This window comes from Rhinoraja longicauda, chromosome 15 (genome assembly GCF_053455715.1).
Source record: "Rhinoraja longicauda isolate Sanriku21f chromosome 15, sRhiLon1.1, whole genome shotgun sequence".
NCBI classification, from domain to species: Eukaryota; Metazoa; Chordata; class Chondrichthyes; order Rajiformes; family Arhynchobatidae; genus Rhinoraja; species Rhinoraja longicauda.
The window spans coordinates 47,745,606-47,772,115 of record NC_135967.1 but is presented as its reverse complement, the minus strand read 5'-3'; the positions used below and the strand labels follow the sequence as shown (position 1 = coordinate 47,772,115).

At 45.5% G+C, this 26,510-nt stretch overlaps 1 protein-coding gene across 1 annotated transcript; it reads left to right on the top strand.

Annotated features, from left to right (window-relative positions):
• LOC144600292 (sodium- and chloride-dependent neutral and basic amino acid transporter B(0+)-like) lies at window positions 1-24,696 on the top strand. The gene is made up of 8 exons (XM_078411858.1): window positions 1-12; window positions 1,349-1,502; window positions 4,151-4,282; window positions 16,491-16,629; window positions 18,654-18,786; window positions 20,215-20,355; window positions 21,220-21,448; window positions 24,521-24,696. Exons 1-8 carry the CDS (start codon window positions 1-3, stop codon window positions 24,694-24,696), a joined length of 1,116 nt encoding a protein of 371 aa, XP_078267984.1.
• Window positions 24,697-26,510: the final 1,814 nt, after the last annotated feature.

Sequence of the window (26,510 nt, the reverse complement as noted above, 5' to 3'; positions counted from 1 at the left end):
ATGGGTCGTCTGGTATACAATACTATTAATCCATTACTCAGCTCACCTTTCACATCGATTCCTATTTCACTTGGTCATCCCCTCCTATCCCTTCGTGAGCTTTCTGTCCTGGTAATTCTGGGGTCTTAACTTTTCTTATCTTTTCTTTCCCTTTAACTCCATCCTTGTCTATCCCATTTGTCTCCCTCCCCCCCCCCCCCCCAACTATTGAATTTAAACCCACCTGTGTAGCAGTGGCAAGCCTGCCTGCCCGAATGCTGGTCCCCCGCCTGTTGAGGTGCAACCCGTCCCTTTCGTACAATTCACCCTTATCCCAAAACAGAGCCCAGTGGGCTAAGAATCTAAATCCCTGCCCCCTGCACCAGCTCCTCAGCCACATATTCAGATCCCCTATCTCCCTGTTCCTGCCCTCAGCAGCACAAGAAACTGGAAGCAAACCAGAGATAACAACCCTGGAGGTCCTACTTTTCAGCCTTCTTTCGAGCTCTCTAAAGTCATGCTGTGGCATCTCTTTTCTCTTCGTCCCGACGGCATTTGTGCTGACATGCACTACCACTTCAGGCTGCCCCTCTTCCCCCTTGAGATGCCCTGCAATCGTTCCGTGATGTCCTGAACACACTTTCCACAGTTGTAGCAGCCAGAGGCACCAGCAGTGTCCCTGACCTCCCACATCCTGCAAGCATCACACTGAATCAGCTTACCTGTCATTTCTTTACTGCGTCTCACCCACTCCAACTTTTCGCAAAGTCTCCTCCCTCAGGCTCCTCGCCGAAGACCCTTGAGCCAAAGGCTCGCATTTTTCGCACAAGGCACTAACATCGACAAGGCCGCATCCCAACAGGCCACTCCCCTTCTCAGCCAATCCCCGCTCTCACTCCTTCACCTACCGCTCGTCTGCCGATCTTGAAGACATTAGATGCTGGTTACTGATTGTGGATGAGTTCATTGCAAGACTGGAATATGTCAGTTCATAGCAAAAAGCCAGCAGCAGTTCTTGGTTCATCTCTGAATGAAAGGATCCTTTAAAATTTTATCCACCTTAAGAAGATAAAAGATAATTTGTCAAAATGGAAGTTAAAGAAGTAGCATTTTACAGTTTATCACAGAATGATCATCACACACAGCGTCCAGAGAACACACTAAGTATTTTATCAAAACATTGGTAAAAAATGTTAGAGATTCCCAAAGGATTTGAGGATCTCAGTGTTAGGATATTACTCGATGGCCTTCAGAATGTTTCCAAACTTTTCCCTTATTGCTCTTAAACAGAAAAAAAGATGAATGTTTCACTAGTGATCATCTTGTTTGAGTTTTGGTCTGCCAATGTCTGGTTTCCTCTTTCTCCAAGTCTGCCGCCGATGGACACGTGGGTGAAAGTGACGAGAACGTGGAGCGAGGCAACTGGTCCTCGAAGACCGACTACCTGCTCTCAATGATTGGCTGTGCTGTGGGTCTGGGCAACGTCTGGAGATTCCCTTATCTGGCTTACAGGAACAGAGGAGGTACTGTAGAGGTTTCACAATCCAAGGAAGAGAAAGGCATTAGAAAGGGAAAAGAGTCATAGATTTGTAAAGAAAATAATATTAAATTCAATAGACACAGAATAGAACATAGAACAGTGCAGCACAGGAACAGGCCCTTTGGCCCACAAAGTCTGTGTGGAACATGATACCAAATTAAACTAATCTCTTCTGCCTACACATGATCTATATTCCGCCATTCACTGCATGTTCATGTGTTTATCTAAAACCCACTTAAACACCACCATTGTATCTGCTTTCACTGCCTCCCCCAGCAGGCATTCCAGGCACCTACCGTACACTGCAAATAAAAACATGCCCCACACATCTCCTTTAAATTTCCCCCTCTCACCCCAAAACTATGTCCTTCACTATTCACCATTTTCATCCTGGGAAAAAGATTCTGATTCTACCCTATCTATGCTTCATAATTTTATTTATTTCTATCAGGCCTCCCCTCAGCCTCTGACACTCCAGAGAAAACATTCCAGCTTGTCCAACCTCCCTTTATAGCTAACCCTCTAATTCAAGGAGCATCATGGGAAATCTCTTTTGCACTCTCTCCGAAGCTCCCACATCCTTCCTGTAATGGGGGAAAGTGCTGCAAAAATACTCCACATGTGGTTTAATCAAAGGTTTTATAAACATGACTTCCCGACTGTGACATGCGATGCCCAGACCGATGAAAGCAAGCATACTGTACACCTTCTTTGTCACACTATCTATTTTTGTTGCTCTTTTCAAGGAGAAATGGATTTGGAACCCACGATTCCTTTAGACCACCGTTTCTCAACCGGGGTTCCCCGGAACACCAGGGTTCCGCCAGAAGTCGCTAGGGTTTCCGCGAGAAATCCCCCAGCACTGGAAGTCTCCCCGAAAATGTGGCACCTAGGCTGGGCAAGGCAGCCAATTTCGACCTCATCGGGACATCCATGGCCGATCTGTGGGTGAATTTGCAAACTGCTTCCAGGGCTCTGGAACTCCAGCCCAGCTAGAGCCAGCACATGTATCCCCATAGCCGACTTTCTTGGCCAGCTTTGCAGGCCGGTATCTCTCTCCCTCCCCCCCCCCCCCCCCCCCCGCCCCCCCAGGTGGACCGTTTGGTACTGTTGTATCCCTATCGGAGGCCGTGACCTCCTTAGGTCATGTAAAATGTATAAACCATTTTCTGATTTTCTGCAACTAAGAGTGCCAGAAAATCAGTGGTGGAACTGTAATGAGTAAATATTAAATTTAAGTGCAAGGTTATATAACTATATTAATTACGACATGGTTAAAATATAAAACACAGCAGAAAAGCCAATTGCCACCTTTTTGGGCTGATTATCAATTTATGTGTGAAATTACTTCAACAAGTTCTTCAATAAGCAAGATGACATTTTATATTCTGAATTACTGCAATCAGTGGTCATATGTGGGTTTGTTTTCCCCAGGACTAGAACCAATGTAGTGCAGAAATGCATATCTTTGTTAATCATGTAAATGCATTTTTGAGTCATTTTTGTGTTTAATTTCACATTCGTAATTTTATTATACACGTACGCCATATTCTTGGAAAATGCTTGGGTATTATAATAAAGTCTTCAACCTGTTACGTCATTTAAAAGTATAATTTTTATGTAGGGGTTTCCTGAGACATGAAAATAATTTCAAAGGTTCCGCAAGGGTAAAAAGGTTGAGAAGCACTGCTTTAGACATTGACGCTGTTTAGGGCTCTGCCATTAACTGAAAACTTTTCCCTTACCTTTGACCTCCTAAAGTATAGACTTGCCCAGATTAAACTCCATCTGCCATTTCTCGACCTATATCTGTAACTGATTTCAATCCTGTTGTATCCTTTGATAAGCCTTCTTCACTCTCCACAACAACACCAATTTCTGTGTTGTCTGCAACCTCCAGCCAGAATGACATCCTTCCGCCATAACCCTTTGTTTTCTATTATTAAGACAGTTCTAACTCCAAACTACCAAATCACACAGGCTCCCTTGCATCTTAATCTTCTGGATCAGCCTACCGTGAGGGACCTTGTAAAAACCTTGCTAACGTCAATGTGGGCAACATCCAGTGCCCTACCATAAACCATCACATTTGTTACCCCCTCAAAAAGTTCAATTGTTTAAGATATACTCTGATAAATTTTAGAGTTTAGTTTAGTAAAGCCACGACAATTGTTCCTAATTAGCCTATTCTCTTCCAAATGCGAGTAAATCCTAACACCTTCTCCCTCCCCCCATCCCCTTCCGCCTGTATTCCATCCTCCCTTTGTACCCTTTCAAAAACCTCCACATCCTACCTGTAATGGAATGACCAGAACTGAACGCAATACTCCAAATGCAGCCTGACCAAAGTCCTATAAAGCTGCATCATGACATCCTGACGCTTATACTCAATGCCAACCAATGAAGCAATGTAAACAATACTCCTTCGTTACCACTATTATCTTTGCTGCCACTTTAAGGAAGCAATGGACATAGATGCTGAGATCCCTCTGAACATCTATGAAGTCAATGATCTTCTCCGTGATTGTAAATATAGCACATAGCCTTAGAGATTTGTGTGTGGTGGTAACCTGCCAGAAACAAGGATGTTCAGAAGGACTCTCTAACAAAGTCCTCACTTACATTTTCTAGGTGTCTTTCTCATTCCCTACTCACTCATGCTGGCACTCGTTGGGATGCCGATGTTCTTTTTGGAATCGTCCTTTGGGCAGTTTGCCAGCCGCGGACCTGTTGCAGTGTGGAAAGCCGTGCCAATACTACAAGGTTCATGTTTATTTATCAATGCCGTTTGGAACAATTTATATGAGGAATATTGTTTTGAACTATACAATGTACTGGCTATACTGATGTACTGGGTTTAGTTATGTTATTCAATCAGAGATGAAACAGTCTTGCTGGATCACTTCACAGTCTAATATCAGCTAGATTTTTACAAAATTGTCTGTAATGATTGACTGAAAGATACAGCATGGAAATAGGCCCTTTGGCCCATTGAGTCCACACCGACCATCGATAACTTGTTCACCCTATATTATCTCACTTTCTCATTCACTCCTGACACACCAGGCAATTTACAGAGGCCAATTAACCTACAACCCTGCACATCTCAGGAATGTGGAGGAAACCAGAGCACCTGGAGTAATCCCACGTGTTTAGTTTAGTTTAGAGATACAGCGCGGAAACGGACCCTTTCGGCTCACTGGGTCCTCGCTGACCAGCAATATGCGCACATTATCACTATGCTATACCCACTAGCATCAATTTTTACATTTACCAAGCCAATTAACCAATATACCTGTACATCTTTGTTGTGGGAGGAAACCGAAGATCTCGACGAAAGCCCACGCAGGTCACGGGGAGAATGTACAAACTCTGTACAGACAGCACGCGTAGTCAGGATTGATCCCGGGTCTCCGACACTGCATTCACTGTAAGGCAGCAGCTCTACCGCTGCACCACTGTGTTAGAAACATAGAAAATTGGTGCAGCAGGAGGCCATTCGGCCCTTTGAGCCAGCACCGCCATTCATTGTGATCATGGCTGATCATTCACAATCAATAACCTAGAGCTCTATCTAACTCTCTTAAATTCATCCAGTGATTTGGCCTCCACTGCCGTTTGTGGCCGAGAATTCCACAAATTCACAACGCTCTGGGTGAAAAAGTTATTTCTCGCCACAGTTTTCAATTGCCTCCCCTTTATTCTAAGACTGGCCCCTGGTTCTGGACTCCCCCAACATTGGAACATTTTTCCTGCATCTAGCTTGTCCAGTCCTTTCATAATTTTATACGTCCCTATAAGATCCCCTCTCATCCTTCTAAACTCCAGTGAATACAAGCCCAGTCTTTCCAATCTTTCCTCATATGACTGGCCCGCCATTCCGGGGATTAACCTCGTGAACCTACACTGCACTGCCTCAATAGCAAGGATATCCTTCCTCCTCAGATGTTACCTGATGCGCTAAGTTACTCCAGCACTTTGTGTCTCTTTGTTTGTAAGCAGCCGTCTGCAGATCCGAGTGTCGACATTTTATGACTTCATCTTTTGTGAAGCACCTTGTCGAAAGTCTTCTGGAAATCACATATGCTGAAAAAAAAACAAAGTGCTGGAGTGGGGACCAGCATTCTAGCAGGCAGGTTTTCCACTGCTACACGGGTGGTTTTAAACTAAATGGGGAGGGGGGGGGGGTTGTCAAATGGGATAGTCAAGGATGGAGTTAAAGTGAAAGAGAGTATAGGAAAAGTTAAGAAAGACCCCAGAATTAACAGGACAGAAAGTACACGAAGCAATAGGCGAGAATGGCCAAGTGTAATGGGAATCGATGTGAAAGGTGAGATGAATAAGGAATTAAAAGTATTGTATATGAATGTGTGAAGTAGAAGAAGTAAAGTAGATGAGCTTGAGGCTCAGAGATTGGTAGATATGACATTGTGGGGATTACAGAGACGTGGCTGCAGGAGGATCTGGCCTGGGAACTTAATATTCAGGGTTATACATCCTATAGCGAGGACAGGCAGGTGGGCAGAGGCGGTGGGGTAACTGTTGGTGAGGGACGAAATTCGGTCCCTTGTGAGGAGTGACATAGGGACTGACGATGTAGAGTCACTCTGGATAGAGTTGAGGAATTGTAAAGGTAAGAAGACACTAATTGGAGTTATCCACAGACCCCCAAATAGTAGCACGGATGTAGGGTGTAAGTTGCAGCAGGAGTTAAAACTGGCATGTAACAAAGGTAATGCCATTGTGGTGATGGGGGAATTCAATATGGAGGTAGACTGGGAAAATCAGGTTGGTTCTGGACCCCAAGAAAGAGAGTTTGTAGAGTGCCTCCAAGATGGATTCTTAGAGCAACTTGTACTGGAGCCCACCTGAGAAAAGGCAATTCTGGATTTAGTGTTGACCAATGAACCAGATTTCATAAGAGAACTCGAGGTAAAGGAAACGCTTGGAGGTAGTGATCATAATATGATTAGTTTAAATCTGCAATATGAGAGGGAGAAAGTTAGATCGAAAGTGTCAGTGTTGCAGTTGAACAAAGGGGACTATGAAGGCATGAGAGAGAAGCTGGCTAAGGTCGACTGGAAAGGGATCCTAGCAGGAATGACGGTGGAACAGCAATGGCAGGAATTTCTGGACATAATCTGGAAGAAGCAGGATCATTTCATTCCAAAGATGAAGAAAGATTCTAAGGGGAGTAGGAGGCAACCATGGCTGATAAGGGAAGTTGGGGATGGAATAGAACTAAAAGAAAAGATGTATAACACAGCAAAGAGTAGCAGGAAGCCAGAGGATTGGGAAAACTTTCAAATGACAACAGAGTTGGCAGTAGGGGCTGAAAAGTATGAAGGGAAGCTGGCCAAGAATATAAAGAAGGACAGTAAAAGCTTCTTTAGATATGTTAAGAGAAAAAGAGTAGCAAAGTCAAATGTGGGTCCCTTGAAGGCAGACACGGGTGAAATTATTATGGGTAACAAGGAAATGGCAGAAGAGTTGAACAGGTACTTTGGATCTTCACTAAGGAAGACACAAACAGTCTCCCAGATGTACTAAAGGATAGAGGATCTAGGGGGGGTAAAGGAACTGAAAGAAATTTGCATTAGACGAGAAATAGTATTGGGTAGACTGATGAGACTGAAGGTTGATAAATCCTCAGGGCCTGATGGTCTGCATCCCAGGGTACTCGGGGAGATGGCTGGAAATAGTGGGCGCATTGGTGATCATTTTCCAATGTTCAATAGATTCAGGATCAGTTCCTGTGGATTGGTGGATTAATGTTATCCCACTTTTCAAGAAAGGAGCGAGAGAGAAAACGGGGAATTACAAACCAGTTAGCCTGACATCGGTGGTGGGGAAGATGCTGGAGTCAATTCTTAAAGAGGTAACAACGGTGCATTTGGATAGCAGTAAAAGGATAAGTCCAAGTCAGCATGGATTTATGAAAGGGAAATCATGCTTGACTAATCTTCTGGATTTTTTTGAGGATGTGACAAGTAAAATGGATGAAGGAGAGCCAGTGGATGTAGTGTATCTAGACTTTCAGAATGCCTTTGATAAGGTCCCACACGGGAGATTGGTGAGCAAAATTAGAGCACATGGTATTGGGGGTAGGGTGTTGACATGGATAGAGAATTGGTTGGCAGACAGGAAGCAAAGAGTAGGAGTAAATGGGTCCTTTTCAGAATGGCAGGCAGTGGCGAGTGGAGTGCCGCAAGGCTCGGTGTTAGGGCCGCAACTATTTACCATATATATTAATGATTTGGATGAAGGAATTAGAAGTAACACTAGCAAGTTTGCAGATGACACAAAGCTGGGTGGCAGTGTGAACTGCGAAGAGGATGTTTGGAGGTTGCAGAGTGACCTGGACAGGTTGAGTGGGTGGGCAGATGCAGTATTTGGCGGCAAAAACAAGGAGGCAGATTATTTTATCAATGGTATCAGGTTAGGTAAGGAGGAGGTGCAGCGAGACCTGGGTGTCCTTGTGCACCAGTCACTGAAAGTTGGCGTGCAGGTACAGCAGGCAATGAAGAAAGCTAATGGCATGTTGGCATTCATAACGAAAGGATTTCAGTATAGGAGTAAAGAGGTTCTTCTGCAGTTGTACAGGGCCCTGTTAAGACCACATCGGGAGTATTGTGTATAGTTTTGGTCTCTTAATTTGAGCAAGGACATCCATGTAATTGAGGAAGTGCAGCGTAGGTTCACGAGATTGATCTGTGGGATGGCAGGACTGTCATATGATGAAAGATTGAAAAGACTAAGCTTGTATTCACTGGAGTTTAGAAGGAAGAGAGGGGATCTTATAGAGAGAGACATATAAAATTATAAAAGGACTGGACAAGCTAGATGCAGGAAACATGTTCCCAATGTTGGGCGAGTCCAGAACCAGGGGCCACAGTCTTAGAATAAAGGGGGGGCAATTTAAAAATGAGGTGAGAAAGAACTTTTTCACCCAGAGAGTTGTGAATTTGTGGAATTCTCTGCCACAGAGGGCAGTGGAGGCCAAACCACTAGATTAATTTAAGAGTTAGATAGAGCTCTGGGGGCTAGTGGAATCAAGGGATATGGGGAGAAGTTGGGCACAGGTTACTGATTGTGGATGATCAGCCATGATCACAATGAATGGCGGTGCTGGCTCGAAGGGCCGAATGGCCTCCTGCACCTATTTTCCATGTTGATATGTTTCTATGTAACTCAGTAGGTCAGGCAGCTGGTTTATTATTGTTACATGCACAAAGTACAGTGAACTTTGGAAATGAGACCAGAATCTGCAGTTCATTGTTACTACACATTTCATATTGCGCTTGGCTAGCTTTCAACACAGTGGGATGAACATTGAATTCTTCAGTTTTTGGTAACAACCCAGCCCCCCCACTCTTTTTTCTCTCCCCTAGCTTCCTGTGTCTCACCCAGATTAGGAAAGAGTAGGAATAAACGGGTCCTTTTCAGAATGGCAGGCAGTGACTAGTGGGGTACCGCAAGGCTCAGTGCTGGGACCCCAGCTATTTACAATATATATTAATGATTTGGACGAGGGAATTGAATGCAACATCTCTAAGTTTGCGGATGACACGAAGCTGGGGGGCAGTGTTAGCTGTGAGGAGGATGCTAGGAGGCTGCAACGTGACTTGGATAGGTTAGGTGAGTGGGCAAATGCATGGCAGATGCAGTATAATGTAAAGAGGTTATCCACTTTGGTGGCAAGAACAGGAAAGCAGACTATTATCTGAATGGTGGCCGATTAGGAGAAGGGGAGATGCAACGAGACCTGGGAGACTGGGTACACCAGTCATTGAAAGTAGGCATGCAGGTGCAGCAGGCAGTGAAGAAAGCGAATGGTATGTTGGCATTCATAGCGAGGGGATTTGAGTATAGGAGCAGGGAGGTTCTGCTGCAGTTGTACGGGGCATTGGTGAGACCACATCGGGAGTATTACGTACAGTTTTGGTCTCCTAATCTGAGGAAAGACATTCTTGCCATAGAGGGAGTACAGAGAAGGTTCACCAGATTGATTCCTGGGATGGCAGGACTTTCATATGAAGAAAGACTGGATAGACTCGGCTTGTACTCGCTGGAATTTAGAAGATTGAGGGGGGATCTTATAGAAACTTACAAAATTCTTAAGGGGTTGGACAGGCTAGATGCAGGAAGATTGTTCCCGTTATTGGGGAAGTCCAGAACAAGGGGTTACAGTTTAAGGATAAGGGGGAAGTCTTTTAGGACCGAGATGAGAATTTTTTTTTCACACAGAGAGTGGTGAATCTGTGGAATTCTTTGCCACAGAAGGTAGTTGAGGCCAGTTCATTGGCTATATTTAAGAGGGAGTTAGATGTGGCCCTTGTGGCTAAAGGGATCAGGGGGTATGGAGAGAAGGCAGGTACGGGATACTGAGTTGGATGATCAGCCCTGATCATATTGGCTGCGAGTGAGAAAAGTGCGAGTCTTTGGCTGCGAGTGAGAAAAGTGCGAGTCTTTGGCTGCGAGTCTTTGGCTGCGAGTCTTCGGCGAGGAGGCTGAGGTGAGGAGGTTACAATTGTTTTAAGCCTGAACTGTTTATAGACACAAAGTAATGGCGGAAAAGTTGGTGCAGTGTGTTTCCTGCAGGATGTGGGAAGATAGGGACGTCGCTGGAGCTTCTGGGAGCTACACCTGCAAGAACTGTGTCCAGGTGCAGCTCCTGAATGGACGTGTGGTGGAGTTGGAGAGGCAGTTGGATGACCTCAGGGCCATCCGGGAATGCGAGAGTTTCCTCGACAGGACCTATTGTGAGGCTGTCACGCCAAAGGTCCAGGTCGAGCGAAGGTGGGAGACTGTTTCAGGGGGGAGTGGACATGGACTACAGGAGACCCCAGTGGCTGTGCCTATTGCAAATAGGTATACCCTCTTGGGAACTGTCGGGGCAGAAGACGTTTCCAGTCCGAGTGGCGGACCTGTTGGCAAGGATACTCGACAGGGGAGACCGAAGTCAGGAAGAGCCGTAGTGGTGGGTGACTCCATCGTCCGAGGGACGGACAGAAGATTCTGTGGCAGCAGGAGGGACTTGAGGATGGTCTGTTGCCTCCCTGATGCCAGGGTTCAGCACATCACGGACCGGCTTCAGAAAATCCTAGTGAGGGAAGGCGATCGACCTGAAGTCGTTGTGCACGTGGGCACGAATGACGTCGGGCGGAAGAGGAAGGAGGTGCTACAGCGGGAGTTTAGAGAGTTAGGAAAAAGACTGAGAAGTAGGACGTCGAAGGTGGTTATCTCTGGACTGCTACCGGTACCTCGTGCTGGTGAGGCCAGGAACAGAGAGATAGAGGGTATGAATTTATGGCTGAGGGGCTGGTGCAGAGAGCAGGGATTTAGATTTCTGGACCACTGGGATCTCTTCTGGGCTAGGGGTGACTTGTACAAAAGGGACGGGTTACATCTTAACAGCAGGGGGACAAACATTCTGGCAGGCAGGTTTGCTAATGCGACACCTGTGGCTTTAAACTAAGTAGTGGGGGGGAGGGGTTAACAAATTGTGAATATGAAGATGAGGTTAAAGGGAATACAGGAGATATTGCAGAAGACTCTCGGAAGAATGGGAACAGAAGTTCTAGAGGGGAAAAGAGATTAAGGGCAGGGCCATTTGTGACCGATGTGAGAGGGGAGGTAAATACAGAAGTTAAAGTGTTGTACTTAAATGCGCGTAGTATAAAAAATAAAGTGGATGAGCTTGAGGCTCAGTTAGTCATGGGCAAGTATGATGTTGTAGGGATCACTGAGACATGGCTACAAGAGGACCAGGGCTGGGAACTGAATATTCAGGGGTACACAACGTATAGAAAAGACAGACAGGTGGGCAGAGGGGGTGTGGTTGCTCTGCTGGTAAGGAATGATATTCATTCCCTTGCAAGAGGTGACATAGAATCAGGAGATGTTGAATCAGTATGGATAGAAATGAGGAATTGTAAGGGTAAGAAGACCCTAATGGGAGTTATCTATAGGCCCCCAAACAGTAGCCTCGACATAGGGTGCAAGTTGAATTAGGAGATAAAATTGGCGTGTCACAAATGTAATGCTCGGTGGTTATGGGAGATTTCAACATGCAGGTAGACTGGGAAAATCAGATTGGAAATGGACCCCAGGAAAGAGAGTTTGTAGAGTGCCTTCGAGATGGATTCTTAGAACAGCTTGTACTGGAGCCTACCAGGGAGAAGGCAATTCTGGATTTAGTGTTGTGTAATGATCCTGATCTGATAAGGGGACTAGAGGTACAAGAGCCATTAGGAGGCAGTGATCACAACATGATAAGTTTTACTCTGCAAATGGAAAGGCAGAAGGGAAAATCGGAAGTGTCAGTATTACAGTATAGCAAAGGGGATTACAGAGGCATGAGGCAGGAGCTGGCCAAAATTGACTGGAAGGAGGCCCTAGCAGGGAAGACTGTAGAACAGCAATGGCAGGTATTCCTGGGAATAATGCAGAGGTTGCAGGATCAATTTATCCCAAAGAGGCGGAAAGACTCTAAGGGGAGTAAGAGACACCTGTGGCTGACAAGGGAAGTCAAGGACAGCATAAAAATTAAGGAGAGGAAGTATAACATAGCAAAGAAGAGTGGGAAGATAGAGGATTGGGACTCTTTTAAAGAGCAACAAAAGTTAACTAAAAAGGCAATACGGGGAGAAAAGATGAGGTACGAGGGTAAACTAGCCAATAATATAAAGGAGGATAGCAAAAGTTTTTTTAGGTACGTGAAGAGGAAAAAAATAGTCAAGGCAAATGTGGGTCCCTTGAAGACAGAAGCAGGGGAATTTATTATGGGGAACAAAGAAATGGCAGCGAGTTAAACCGTTACTTTGGATCTGTCTTCACTGAGGAAGATACACACAATCTCCCAAATGTTCTAGGGGCCGGAGAACCTAGGGTGATGGAGGAACTGAAGGAAATCCACTTTAGGCAGGAAGTGGTTTTGGGTAGACTGATGGGACTGAAGGCTGATAAATCCCCAGGGCCTGATGGCCTGCATCTCAGGGTACTTAAGATGGTGGCTCTAGAAATAGTGGAAGCATTGGAGATCATTTTTCAATGTTCTATAGATTCAGGATCAGTTCCTGTGGATTGGAGGATAGCAAATGTTATCCCACTTTTTAAGAAAGGAGGGAGAGAGAAAACGGGTAATTATAGACCAGTTAGTCTGACATCAGTGGTGGGGAAGATGCTGGAGTCAATTATAAAAGACGAAATTGCTGAGCATTTGGATAGCAGTAACAGGATCATTCCGAGTCAGCATGGATTTACGAAGGGGAAATCATGCTTGACAAATCTACTGGAATTTTTTGAGGATGTAACTAGGAAAATTGACAGGGAGAGTCAGTGGATGTGGTGTACCTCGACTTTCAGAAAGCCTTCGACAAGGTCCCACATAGGAGATTAGTGGGCAAAATTAGAGCACATGGTATTGGGGGTAGGGTACTGACATGGATAGAAAATTGGTTGACAGACAGAAAGCAAAGTGGGGATAAATGGGTCCCTTTCGGAATGGCAGGCAGTGACCAGTGGGGTACCGCAAGGTTCGGTGCTGGGACCCCAGCTATTTACGATATACATTAATGACTTAGATGAAGGGATTAAAAGTACCATTAGCAAATTTGCAGATGATACTAAGCTGGGGGGTAGTGTGAATTGTGAGGAAGATGCAATAAGGCTGCAGGGTGACTTGGACAGGTTGTGTGAGTGGGCGGATACATGGCAGATGCAGTTTAATGTAGATAAGTGTGAGGTTATTCACTTTGGAAGTAAGAATAGAAAGGCAGATTATTATCTGAATGGTGTCAAGTTAGGAAGAGGGGATGTTCAACGAGATCTGGGTGTCCTAGTGCATCAGTCACTGAAAGGAAGCATGCAGGTACAGCAGGCAGTGAAGAAAGCCAATGGAATGTTGGCCTTCATAACAAGAGGAGTTGAGTATAGGAGCAAAGAGGTCCTTCTACAGTTGTACCGGGCCCTGGTGAGACCGCACCTGGAGTACTGTGTGCAGTTTTGGTCTCCAAATTTGAGGAAGGATATTCTTGCTATTGAGGGCGTGCAGCGTAGGTTCACTAGGTTAATTCCCGGAATGGCGGGACTGTCGTATGTTGAAAGGCTGGAGCAATTAGGCTTGTATACACTGGAATTTAGAAGGATGAGGGGGGATCTTATTGAAACATATAAGATAATTAGGGGATTGGACACATTAGAGGCAGGAAACATGTTCCCAATGTTGGGGGAGTCCAGAACAAGGGGCCACAGTTTAAGAATAAGGGGTAGGCCATTTAGAACGGAGATGAGGAAGAACTTTTTCAGTCAGAGAGTGGTGAAGGTGTGGAATTCTCTGCCTCAGAAGGCAGTGGAGGCCAGTTCGTTGGATGCTTTCAAGAGAGAGCTGGATAGAGCTCTTAAGGATAGCGGAGTGAGGGGGTATGGGGAGAAGGCAGGAACGGGGTACTGATTGAGAGTGATCAGCCATGATCGCATTGAATTGCGGTGCTGGCTCGAAGGGCTGAATGGCCTACTCCTGCACCTATTGTCTATTGTCTATTGAATGGCGGTGCAGGCTCGAAGGGCCGAATGGCCTACTCCTGCACCTATTTTCTATGTGCTCCTATTTATCCCACTACCCCACTGCTCTCTCCTCCACCCCTCTCTGGATCCATTTTCACACCTCTTCTCTCCTCACCTCCCAGCCTTTTTTGTTTTCTTTTCATATCAGGCCTTTGTCCACCATCCGGCAATTAAAGCCCCCCCGCACCTGTACCCACCTATCACTTGCCTAGCTTTGTCCCACCTCAAACTCTTTTCTTGCTTTCACCTTCCTACTACAATTAGCCTGAAGAAGAGTCCCAACCCAAAGCATCCCTGTCTTCCAGAGATGCTACCTGACCAGCAGATTTACTCCAACCTTATCGTTTCCCAGCCCAGCACGGCCCGATTTTACCTTCTACCTAAAATCCATAAACAGAACTGTCCTGGCAGACCCATTGTTTCTGCCTGGTCATGACCCACCGACCTTATTTCCACCTACCTCGACTCCATCCATGGTCAAATCCCTCCCCACCTACGTCCAAGACACCTCACATGCTCTCCGTCTCCTCGATATCTTCTGGTTTCCAGGCCCCCACTCCCTCATCTATACCATGGATGTCCAATCACTCTACATATCCATCCCCCACAAGGATGATCTTGAAGCCCTCCATTTCTTCCTCGACTGTAGAACCAGCCAATCCACATCTACTAACACTCCTCCGCTTAGCAGAGCTTGTTCTTACCCTCAACAACTTCTCCTTTGACTCCTTCCACTTCCTCCAAACCAGAGGCGTAGCTATGGCCACTTGCATGGGCCCTAGCTATGCCCGCCTCTTTGTCGGGTACGTCGAACAATCCCTGTTTCGGGCGTACACTGGCCCCATCCCCGAACTCTACCTCCGCGACATTGACGACTGCATTGGTGCTACCTCTTGTGCCCATGCAGAACTCATTGACTTCATACAGTTCACTTCCAATTTCCATCCTGTTCTTAAATATACTTGGACCATCTCAGACATCTCCCTACCGTTTCTGGATCTCACCATCTCCATCACAGGAGACAGACTAGTGACTGACATCTACTATAAGCCCACTGACTCCCGCAGCTATCTGGACTACACTTCTTCCCACCCTGTCTCCTGCAAAAAGTCTATCCCCTACTCCCAATTCCTCCGTCTACGCCGCATCTGCGCCCGGGATGGTTTCACACTAGGGCATCAGAGTTGTCCTCAATTCTTCAGGAAACAGGGCTTCCCCGCTTCCATTATAGATGAGGCTCTCACTAGGGCCTCCTCTATATCCCGCAGCTCCGCTCTTGCTCCCCCTCCCCCCATTCGTAACAAGGACAGAATGCCCCTTGTCCTCAACTTCCACCCCATCAGCCAGCGTATCCAACAAATCATCCTCCAACATTTCCGTCACCTCCAACGGGACCCCGCTACTGGCCACATCTTCCCATCCCCTCCCCTTTCTGCATTCCACAGAGACCGTTCCCTCTGTAACTCCCTGGTCCACTTGTCCCTTCCTACCCAAACCACCCCCTCGCCAGGCACTTTCCCCTGCAACCGCAGGAGATGCAACTCCTGTCCCTTTACCTCCTCCCTCAACTACATCCAAGGACCCAAACAGTCTTTCCAGGTGAGACAGAGGTTCACCTGCACCTCCTCCAACCTCATCTGTTGTATCCGCTGCTCTAGATGTCAACTTCTCTACATCGGCGAGACCAAACGCAGGCTCGGCGATCGTTTCACTCAACAGCTTCGCTCAGTCCGCCTTAACCAACCTGATCCCCCGGTGGCTGAGCACTTCAACTCCCCCTCCCACTTCCAGTCTGACCTTTCTGTCATGGGCCTCCTCCAATGCCATAGTGAGGCCCACCGGAAATTGGAGGAACAGCACCTCATTATTCGCTTGGGTAACCTACAGCCCAGCGGTATGAACATTGATTTCTCCAACTTTAGATAGTTCCTCTGTCCTTCTCTCCCCCTCTGACCCTCTCTTCCCCGTCCCCTTCCCAGTTCTCCCACTGTCTTCCTGTCTCTACCTATATCCTTTCTTTGTCCCATTTTGTGGTACCTTCGATCTGTACCAGCATCTGCAGTTATTTTCCTATGCAATAAGCAGATTTGCTCTAGCACTTTGTGTTTTTTTTGTAAACCAACATCTACAGTTCCCAGGTAGACACCAAATGCTGAAGTAACTCAGCGGGACAGGCAGCATCTGTGGTGAGAAGGAATGGGTGACGTTTCGGGTCGAGACCCTTCTTCAGAGGGTCTCGGCCCGAAACGTCACCCATTCCTTCTCTCCAGAGATGCTGCCTGGCCTGCTGTGTTACTCCAGCATTTTGTGATACCTTCGATTTAAACCAGTATCTGCAGTTCTTTCCTACACATTTCCTCTACAGTTCCCAGTGAACTGTGAATAAATATTTCATATTTTCCAGATTTGATGTGCAATCTCAGTGTGGCCTATGGATATTTTGACATACTTAACACAATGTGGCTACACGCAAGTAACAAATCTTACTCAAATGGATCAGAAGTCGGCGTTTGTTTCCAGGGCCCAAGTGAACAATACTGGGAGTAAGTAACATGCTGCTGGCATTTACATCTACAGCCTACACTGCTACAACAGTGGCTTCCCTTTGGGGTGGTCAATGAGCTGTCCTGTTTAATGAGGGAAGTTTAATTTGCTTTGGATAGCCTTACTATTTATGTCAATGTATGTTCTACATTAACCTGACACCATTGACTCATCCAGTTGTGAACAACACTACGTTAACATTTGCGTTTTAACGTTTATTTTAATAATATTTGCATTGCAAAATCATGTCAATATTTGTTTTAAATTTCCATGCTCTTAAAAGTAGAGCCTCATCTGAGTTAAATAGCTGAATTTGCCTTTTATTGATATTTGTTTTGTGTTACAACATACTGGAGTAACTCAGCGGGTCAGGCAGCATCTAGGAGAGAGGGAATGGGTGACGTTTCGGGTCGAGACCCTTCAGACTGATGTCAGGGGGGCGGGACAAAGAAAGGATATAGGTGGAGACAGTAAGACTGGGAGAACTGGGAAGGGGGGGGGGGGAAGAGAGAGACAGAGGAACTATCTAAAGTTGGAGAAGTCAATGTTCATACCGTTGGGCTGCAAGTTGCCCAAGCGAAATATGAGGTGCTGTTCCTCCAATTTCCAGTGGGCCTCATTATGGCACTGGAGGAGGCCCATGACAGAAAGGTCAGACTGGGAGCGGGAGGGGGAGTTGAAGTGCTCAGCCACCGATCAGGTTGGTTAAGGCGGTTCAGGTTGGAACAAGGATTGTTCGACGTACACGACAAAGAGGCAGGCATAGCCAGGGCCCATGTGTGAGCCCATAGCTACGCCTCTGGTTTGGAGGAAGTGGGAGGAGTCGAAGGAGAAGTTGTTAAGGGTAAGAACCAGCTCTGCTAGGCAGAGGAGAGTGTTAGTAGATGGGGATTGGCTGGTTCTGCGGTCAAGGAAGAAACGGAGGGCTTTAATATCATCCTTGTGGGGGATGGAAGTGCAGAATGACTCGTCATCCATGGTAAAATGAGGGAGTGGGGGCCTGGAAACCGGAAGTTATCGAGGAGACGGAGAGCATGTGAGGTGTCTTGGACGTAGGTGGGGAGGGATTTGACCATGGGGGATAGGATGGAGTCGAGGTAGGTGGAAATAAGTTCGGTGGGACATGACCAGGCAGAAACAATGGGTCTGCCAGGACAGTTCTGTTTATGGATTTTAGGTAGAAGGTAAAATCGGGTCGTGCGGGGCGGGGGAACGATAAGGTTGGAGTCATTAGAGGGTAGAGCGCCGGAATTGGTGAGGTCAGTGATGGTGTTGATGATTAAGGTCTGATGCTCGTCAGAGGGGTCATGGTCCAATGTTTTGTGTTAATTAGCTTATTGTGGTCTTGTGTCTAATCTATCGATTTAGAGTTGAACAATGGGAAGTTGTGGCATTAGTTAGGGCAGACACTTTAGTTTAGTTTTGAAGAGATTCAGTTTGGAAACAGGTCCTTTGGCCCACCGAGTCCAAGCCGACCATCAATCATCCATTGACATTAGTTCTATGTTATCCCATTTTCATATCTCCTCATCCACTCCCAACACACTCTTTCACAGAGGCCAATTAACCAACAAACCCGCCCCTCTTTGGGATGTGGGAGGAAACCGGAGCATCCAGAGGAAACCCACGCAGTCAGGGAGAACGTGCAAACACCACTCAGACGGCACCCGTCATGAGCAAATCCATGTCTCTGGCGCTGTGAGACAATGGCTCTACCTGCTGCCCGATTAACCCAAGTCGTTTTAGGAGTAGCACACTCAACTATAACAAGCGAGCTCAGTGGAGAATCTCATCAACCAAGCCCATTTAAAAGAAGATTCCTATTATGTGATACAAAAATTTGAAGAATGGCAGAATAAAAAATGTATAAATGAAAATCACTTTCAATTCTGGTAGCAATTTGTAGTCACGCCATTAAATTTCAAAATATTTAATCGCATGTTAATTCACCAATGCATTTTATGTAAAGAGATTGTGTGATAGGGCACTTGCAAAAGTTATCTCCGTTATATATTTTATTTAGTAAAGGAGTTTTACACCGTTCAAGTTCCTTGGATGAGACGGGGAAGATCGTCTGGCGCTTAGCCCTGTGTCTGCTCCTGGGCTGGCTGATGGTTGGAGCCGCCTTGTTTAAAGGAATCAAATCTTCAGGAAAGGTAAAAGAATTGGTGATGAAAGGGGTCAAACTCTGGGGAGAAAGGATGGGTTTTTACACAAGGAAATCTCATTTTCTCTCCCTATAGTTCAGGCCCTCAAGTCCTGGCAATATTCTCGTAAATCTTCCCTACACTCTTTCAACTTATCATCTTTCCTATAACAGGGTGATCAAATCAGAAGACAAAATGCCAACTGTGGTCTCACCAGCACCCTGTACAGCTGTTACATAACATCCCAACTTCTACACTCAACCCCCTGACTGATGAAGGCCAATGTGCCAAAAGCCTTATCTACCTGTGATGCCCCTTTCAAGGAAGTATACTTCTATCAGGTCTCCCTGCAAGAATATAATCTGAATGAAGTTATGGATAGTATTACCTGACATGATTGGATAACATGCAAAGCTTTTCACTGTACCTCAGTACACGTGAGAATAATAAACCTAATCCTAAACCTAACTCAGGGCAGTTGTCAGCTGGCTGATTGACTGGATTTCCATAATGGATGAGCCCATCTGACAGTGACAATGACAAAGAAGCTAAATTCAATATACTGAAGATACTGTAACCAATTCCCCCCTAACTGAGGAAGTGCTATGTACACTGAGGTTAACCTACTGCTCTGAGATAAATACACTCTTTATGTATATTTAAGAATCAAAGGGTATGGAGTTAAGGCAGGACAATGGCACAGAGATGAAAGATCAGTCATCAATCTTACTGGAAACTGAAGCAAACATGAGGGGCCAATTGACTAACTCTTGCGTCTATTTATTTTGTTGTAATGTTCCAATTTTCAAGAGAAATCAAAGTAATGTAGATGCCAGAGATAGTCACAGAATCATATGGCACAGAAACAGGCCTTTCGGCCCAACTCATCCATGCTGAACTAGATGCCTCTATCTAAGCCAATCCCACCTGCCCGTGTATGGCCCATATCTCTCTAAACCGTTCCTGCCCATATCTGAAATTTAAAAATCCTGGAAATAGAGACATGGATGCATACAGCACAGAAACAGGACCTTCGGCCCAACTCGTTCATGCTGACCAAGAAGCCCCCATCTCAACCGTCCCACCTTTTGCCCTCATTTAACCCATAACCATCCAAACCTTCCCTGTCCATGTACCTGTCCGAGTGTATTTTAAATGTTGTAACAGTAAGCAGGTTAGCAGGTCAGTGGCACTGCAGAGAGAGTAAATATTTCAGACTGATGACAGGTTCTGAAGAACAGTCTTGAACTGAATGGTTAAATGATATTTTCCTCCACTGCCACTGACCTGCTGAGTACTTCCAGTGTTTGTACCTTTGTAATTCACCTCTGCTTCATTCACTGTTTTAAATGAAATCCTATATTTGCCATTTAATTATTGAATATGAATGTTGTAGCAGAAACACAGGACAATCTAACAATCCCTGTCCCTGACCAGGTGGTTTATTTCACTGCAACATTCCCGTACGTGGTTCTGACCGTACTTCTGATCCGAGGACTGACCCTGGAGGGAGCCTGGAAAGGGATTGAATTCTACATTGGAGGTCAGTCGGACTTCTCAAAGCTGGCTGATGCTGAGGTAAACAAATCACAACATTCTATATGGCTTTGAGGAAAATATATCTCACTTTTAATCTGGTATTTTATCTCAGTTAGTTTTTGGTTTTGCACTAGTTGATGAAAGCTATGTTTAGTCATTTGTTGGTTGAGATCTGAATTAATTTAACGCGATGGAGCTTTCTTTGTTCCAGCTTGCAGAGGGATAACAGAGCCCAGACGACAAGGGTGCAAGAGATCTCATCTCTTTGGCAATCACATCTCATCTCTTGCTAAATAACAAGCAAAGTCAGTGGCCTAGGCAACAGCGTGTAGATAAGGAGGCTGAATGATACCACTACTGTTGACCAGTGGAAGCATTATTTAGCACCCACACAATAGAATGGTGTGAATATTCCACCCCATATTCTCCCTGTAACTACAAGATGTTGGACTGAACTGGATTGGTGTCTTTGGACCATCAGAGGCTGAGGGGAGACTTGACAGAAGTATATAAAATTGTGAGAGGCATAGATAGGGTAGACAGTCAGAACCTTTTTTCCCAGATTGCAAACGTTAAATGATAGAGGGCATAGCTTCAAATCGAGAGGGTCAGAGCTTCAGGCAGATGTGTGGAACGTGTTTTGCACAGAGGGTGGTGCGGGCCTGGAACACACTGCCAGGGATGGTGGTAGACACAGATACAATAGTGGCATTTGGTTATGTAGGGATATGCAGGGAATGGAGGAATACGCGTCACATGCAGGTCGACATGTGTTGATCTTGGCATCATGTTCAGCACAGATATTGCGGACAAGGGCCTGATCCTGTGCTCTACTGTTTTACGTACGATATTAATGTTGAATGAGTTTGTTAAATTTGACTGATTCCATCTTCTATTCACCAGTTGTGGAAAGATGCTGCAACTCAGATATTCTATACCATGTCAGTGGGGTGTGGCAGCTTAATAACCCTGTCATCCTACAACAAATTCCACAACAACTGTTACAGAGACACCATCACTGTCTGTGTGGTGAATTGTGCCTCAAGTGTGTTTGCTGGATTTGCAATCTTCTCCGTCCTGGGACACATGGCTCACGTACAGAACAAGCCTGTTTCAGAGATCGCTCAGTCAGGTAACTATGGTCTCCACTCTACTGAAGGTTATTTGAGCAGGGGATCTCACGCCTGCCTTAGACTTGGTTTAGTGTAGTTTAGAGATACAGCATGGAAACAAACTCTTTGGCCCACCAGGCCCACGCCAACCATTGATGACCCATTCACAGTAGATCTATGTAATCTCACTTTTGCACCCAGTCCCCACACATGGGGGACAATTTACAGTGGCCAATTAACCTACAAGCCTGCACGTCTTTGGGATGTGGAAAGAAACTGGAGCACCTGGAGGAAACCCAGACGGTCACAGGGAGAACCTGCAAACTCCACACAGACAGCACCCTGGTTCCTGATTCCCCAACCCTTGGTAGAATTACAAATTACTGACAGTGTATTTTGTTTATGTAAAGCTTTCAAAGGAAATGTGAAACCTGCAAAATATTCTGAAGTATTGGTGTTGCTGTGGCACTGAAGGAGGCTGTTCGGTCCATCAGCCTAATGCTTGCTCTGAGGGAAGCAATCCTATTGGTCCCATTGCTCCTTCTCATTGTTCCCTTACAATTGACAATTTATTTTCTCTCATTTATAAACTTTTTGATTCTTTTCGCCGATATACTGAACTGACTAATTTGTACTCGTCAAGGAACCTCCCCATAGATCTGTGTTGACTGATTGAAAGATACAGTGTGGAAACGCCCTTCAGCCCACTGAGACCATGCTGACCATCGATCACCCATTCACACTAGTTCTATATTATCCCACTTTCTGATCCACTCCCTGCACACTGGGACAATTTTGCAGAGATCGATTAACCCACAAACCTACACGTCTTCAGAATATGGGAGGAAACCGGAACACCCTGAGGAAACCCACACGGTCACAGAGAGAACGTGCAAACTCCACACAAACAGCAACCGAGGTTCGGATCGAACCAGGTCTCTGGGGCTGTGGGGCAGCAGCTCAGCCAGCTGCTCTACTGCATTACAGGAAGAAACAGAGCACCCAAGGGGAAACGTGCAGTCACGTGAAGTATGTGTAAACCACATCAAGGCAGCAGTTCGGGTCAGGAGGCAGATCTTGCTTCTGTGTAGTTTGCATACTAAATAGGTACTGGCTGGTCATTTGCATTACAGGTTGGTGCCTGTAACCTGCACCAACCTCAATGTGTTTGCAACACTTGGTCTGCATTAATGATAGCTGCACCTCTTGAATTAGAGAATCGCGTTGTGTTTGTAGAACTCGCTACCTAACGGCCAAATATGGAATGTCTACAAGTTTGCAGATGACACCACACTGTGGTGGGTCGGATCACAAACAATGATGAGACTAAGTACAGGAAGCAGATAGAGAAGTTAGTATCAGGGTGTCAGGCCAGCAATCTTTCCCTCAATGTCAGTAAGATGAAGGAGCTAGCAACAGCCAAAAATGCACACCGACGCCTTTACTTGCTGAGGAGACTGAGGAAATTTGGCATGTCTCCAGTGACTCTTACACACCTCTACAGATGCTCCATAGAATGCATACTGTCAGCTTGCATCACAGCTTAGTTTGGGAGCGGCTCTGCCCAAGCCGGCAAGAAATTGCAGAGAGTAGCCCAGTCTATCACACAAACCAGATTCCCCACCATTGACACTATCTACACTTTGTGCTGCCGCAGAAAAGCAGCCAAAACAATCAAAGCGTGCAGCGTAGGTTCACTAGGTTAATTCCCGGAATGGCGGGACTGTCGTATGTTGAAAGGCTGGAGCGATTGGGCTTGTATACACTGGAATTTAGAAGGATGAGGGGGGATCTTATTGAAACATATAAGATAATTAGACGATTGGACACATTAGAGGCAGGAAACATGTTCCCAATGTTGGGGGAGTCCAGAACAAGGGGCCACAGTTTAAGAATAAGGGGTAGGCCATTTAGAATGGAGATGAGGAAGAACTTTTTCAGTCAGAGAGTGGTGAAGGTGTGGAAATCTCTGCCTCAGAAGGCAGTGGAGGCCAGTTCGTTGGATGCTTTCAAGAGAGAGCTGGATAGAGCTCTTAAGGATAGCGGAGTGAGGGGGTATGGGGAGAAGGCAGGAACGGGGTACTGATTGAGAGTGATCAGCCATGATCGCATTGAATGGCGGTGCTGCCTCGAAGGGCTGAATGGCCTACTCCTGCACCTATTGTCTATTGTCTATTGTCTATTCCTTGTTCTCCCTGCTCCAATCTGGCACCAGATACAGCAGCTTGAAAGCGTGCACCAGCAGTGTCAGGAACCTCATTGCGGCGATTGGAACTGGTGCGCTACAATGCTGAGAAACTATATGCTGCACTCTGTATCATTCCTTTCCTTCTTGAGTGTGGTTTGATGTATTCATGTCTGCTATTATCTGATCTGATTGGATAACATGCAAATCAAGGCTTTTCACTGTATCTCATTATGTACGGCAATAATAAACCTAAACTTAAATCTAGATATTCTGCAAATGTCCTGAACCAGAATCGAAAATCTTACATGAATCTCACATCATGTAAAAGACTGGGACTAGCGTGACAGTGGCATCTTGGTCAGCATGGACAAGATGGACTGAATGGCCTTTTTTTCATGCTGTATGATTATGAGATCTTTGGAAAATAGAATTAGGGTCTTAACTCTGGTACAATTTTTAGTTAAATACTTATCTTTTTGTGCAACTCTCCCTTGTCCAGTCCCACCATTCTTCTACCCACTGAGTGTCATTTTATGTAGTGAACCAGTGAAGGAGGAGATCTTATAAGTTACTATGTGTAGGAAAATAACTGTAGATGCTCGTTCAAATTGAAGGTAGACACAAAATGCTGGAGTAACTCAGCGGGTCAGGCAGCATCTCTGGAGAGAAGGAATAGGTGACGTTTCGGGTCGAGACCCTTCTTCAGATTGAAGATTTACTAATGAATCATATACTTGTGTACACAGAACCCAGTATTCAATTCCATTTCATTCAATGAAACATCAACTGTTTCATATAATGCTGCACATCTCAATATTGCATCACTCCAAGGTGCAGTATACCTGCTTGTCTTCACAATATAAATATATTTAAGGACGATTACCTGAAATTGTGTCTTGTTCAGGTTTCGGTTTGGCTTTCATCGCCTACCCAGAGGCTTTAGCACATCTGCCGTGGGCTCCTCTCTGGTCCATATTGTTTTTCTTCATGTTGCTCACGCTGGGACTCGACACTCAGTTTGCAGGTTTAGGTAAGAGTGGCTCTGCCAAATTTAACAACACTTTTGATATTTACAATTAGAAATTATTAAATTACTTTAGTTTACTTTAGAGTTAGTGTGAAAACAGGCCCTTTGCCCCACCGAGTCCATGCCAACCAGCGATCACACCATATCCTACACGAGGGACAATTTACAGAAGCCAATTAACCTACAAACCTGCCAGTCTTTGGAATGTGGGAGGAAACCGGATCAGACCGGAGAAACCGGAGGAAGCTCACACATTCACAGGGAAAATGTATACACTCAGTACAGGCAGCAACCGTATTCAGGATCAAACCCGGGTCTCTGGCGCTGTGAGGCAACAACTCTACCACTGTGCCGCCCTTTCTTCATTCAAGCTGAGAAAATGTTGCTGTTGATTGTAATGGTTAGATATCCCAGATGGGAAAGAGCTGGGAAATAATGGTAGATGTGTACACAGCTGTGGGCACATCACTGATTTGCCTTCTTAATAACAGACTCGTATTTGTAGTCTTTGCTACAAATACTTTTTTTTTTAAGCACCAGATCATTAATTTACTTGAAATTAATTAGATTTGATTAATGGTCCCTTGAAATAGACAGATGTAGATGTAGCCCAGTCCATCACACAGACCAGACTCTGCACTATTGACTTCATCTAAACTTCACACTGCCTCTGAAAAGCACCCAACATAATCAGAGACTTGTCCCACCCTGGTCACTCCTTCTCTCCACTCTCATCCTGCACAAGGTACAGAAGTTTGAAAGCGTGCATCACCAGAACGGTTCCTTCGAGAAGCTGGGGTACTGTCCGATTCACCTCTACCCCATTGTGGACTGGACTTTGACTATGGAACTGATGCGCTATGATGCTGAGAACTATAAACTGCATTCTGTATCTTCCCCTTTGCTCTGTCTGCTGTACTTGAGTTTGACTTGATTGTAATTATGTATAGTATTATCTGAACTGTTTGAATAGCATGCTACACAAAGCTTTTCACTGTACCTCGGTACGTGACAATAATAAACCTAAACCTGAAGCTAGATTCTTAGTCCAGATATTTGATGTTTGTAAACTGAAGCAACTCTTGTTTCTCTGCTTGAAGCCAGGGATTTGTGCACTAGGTATCTGAGGATAATAATTGTGCTAATGATTGTGCAGTAGATGGCTTCTCCCTAACAATTTGCCCGTTCAGAGTAACGAACTGGATTACATATGGAGGACAGATGTACAGAGAAACTGCCTCAGCTGTTCCCTCAGTCTCATCGCTCCAACCTTTAAGGTGCCATGTATTGGGCTGCTTCGGAAGATGAGAGCCCATGGTATCAAAGGCCAGATACGAGCATGGACAGCAGGTTGGCTGGATGGCAGAAGATAAAGAGTGGCAATAAAGGGGGCTTTTTCTGGTTGGCTGCCAGTGACTAGTGAAGTCCCACGAGGGTCGGTGATGGGGCCGCTACTCTTCACGTTTTATATTAATGATTTGCATGAGAGGATTGAAGGCTCTGTTGCAAAGTTTGCGGATGATACGAAAATAGGTATCATCAAGGAGATAGCAGATATTAATTGAGTTAACTACAGCATGGAAACAGGCCTGTCCGGCCCTACCAGTCCACGCCGCCCACTCTCCCTGACCTAGTCTCATCTACCTGCACTCAGACCATAACCCTCTAATCCCCTCTTATCCATATACCTATCCAATTTACTCTTAAATAATAAAATCGAGCCAGCCTCCACCACTTCCACCGGAAGCCCATTCCATACAGCCACCACCCTCTGAGTAAAGAAGTTACCCCTCATGTTATCCCTAAACTTTTGTCCCTCAATTCTGAAGCTATGTCCCCTTGTTGGAATCTTCCCCACTCTCAAAGG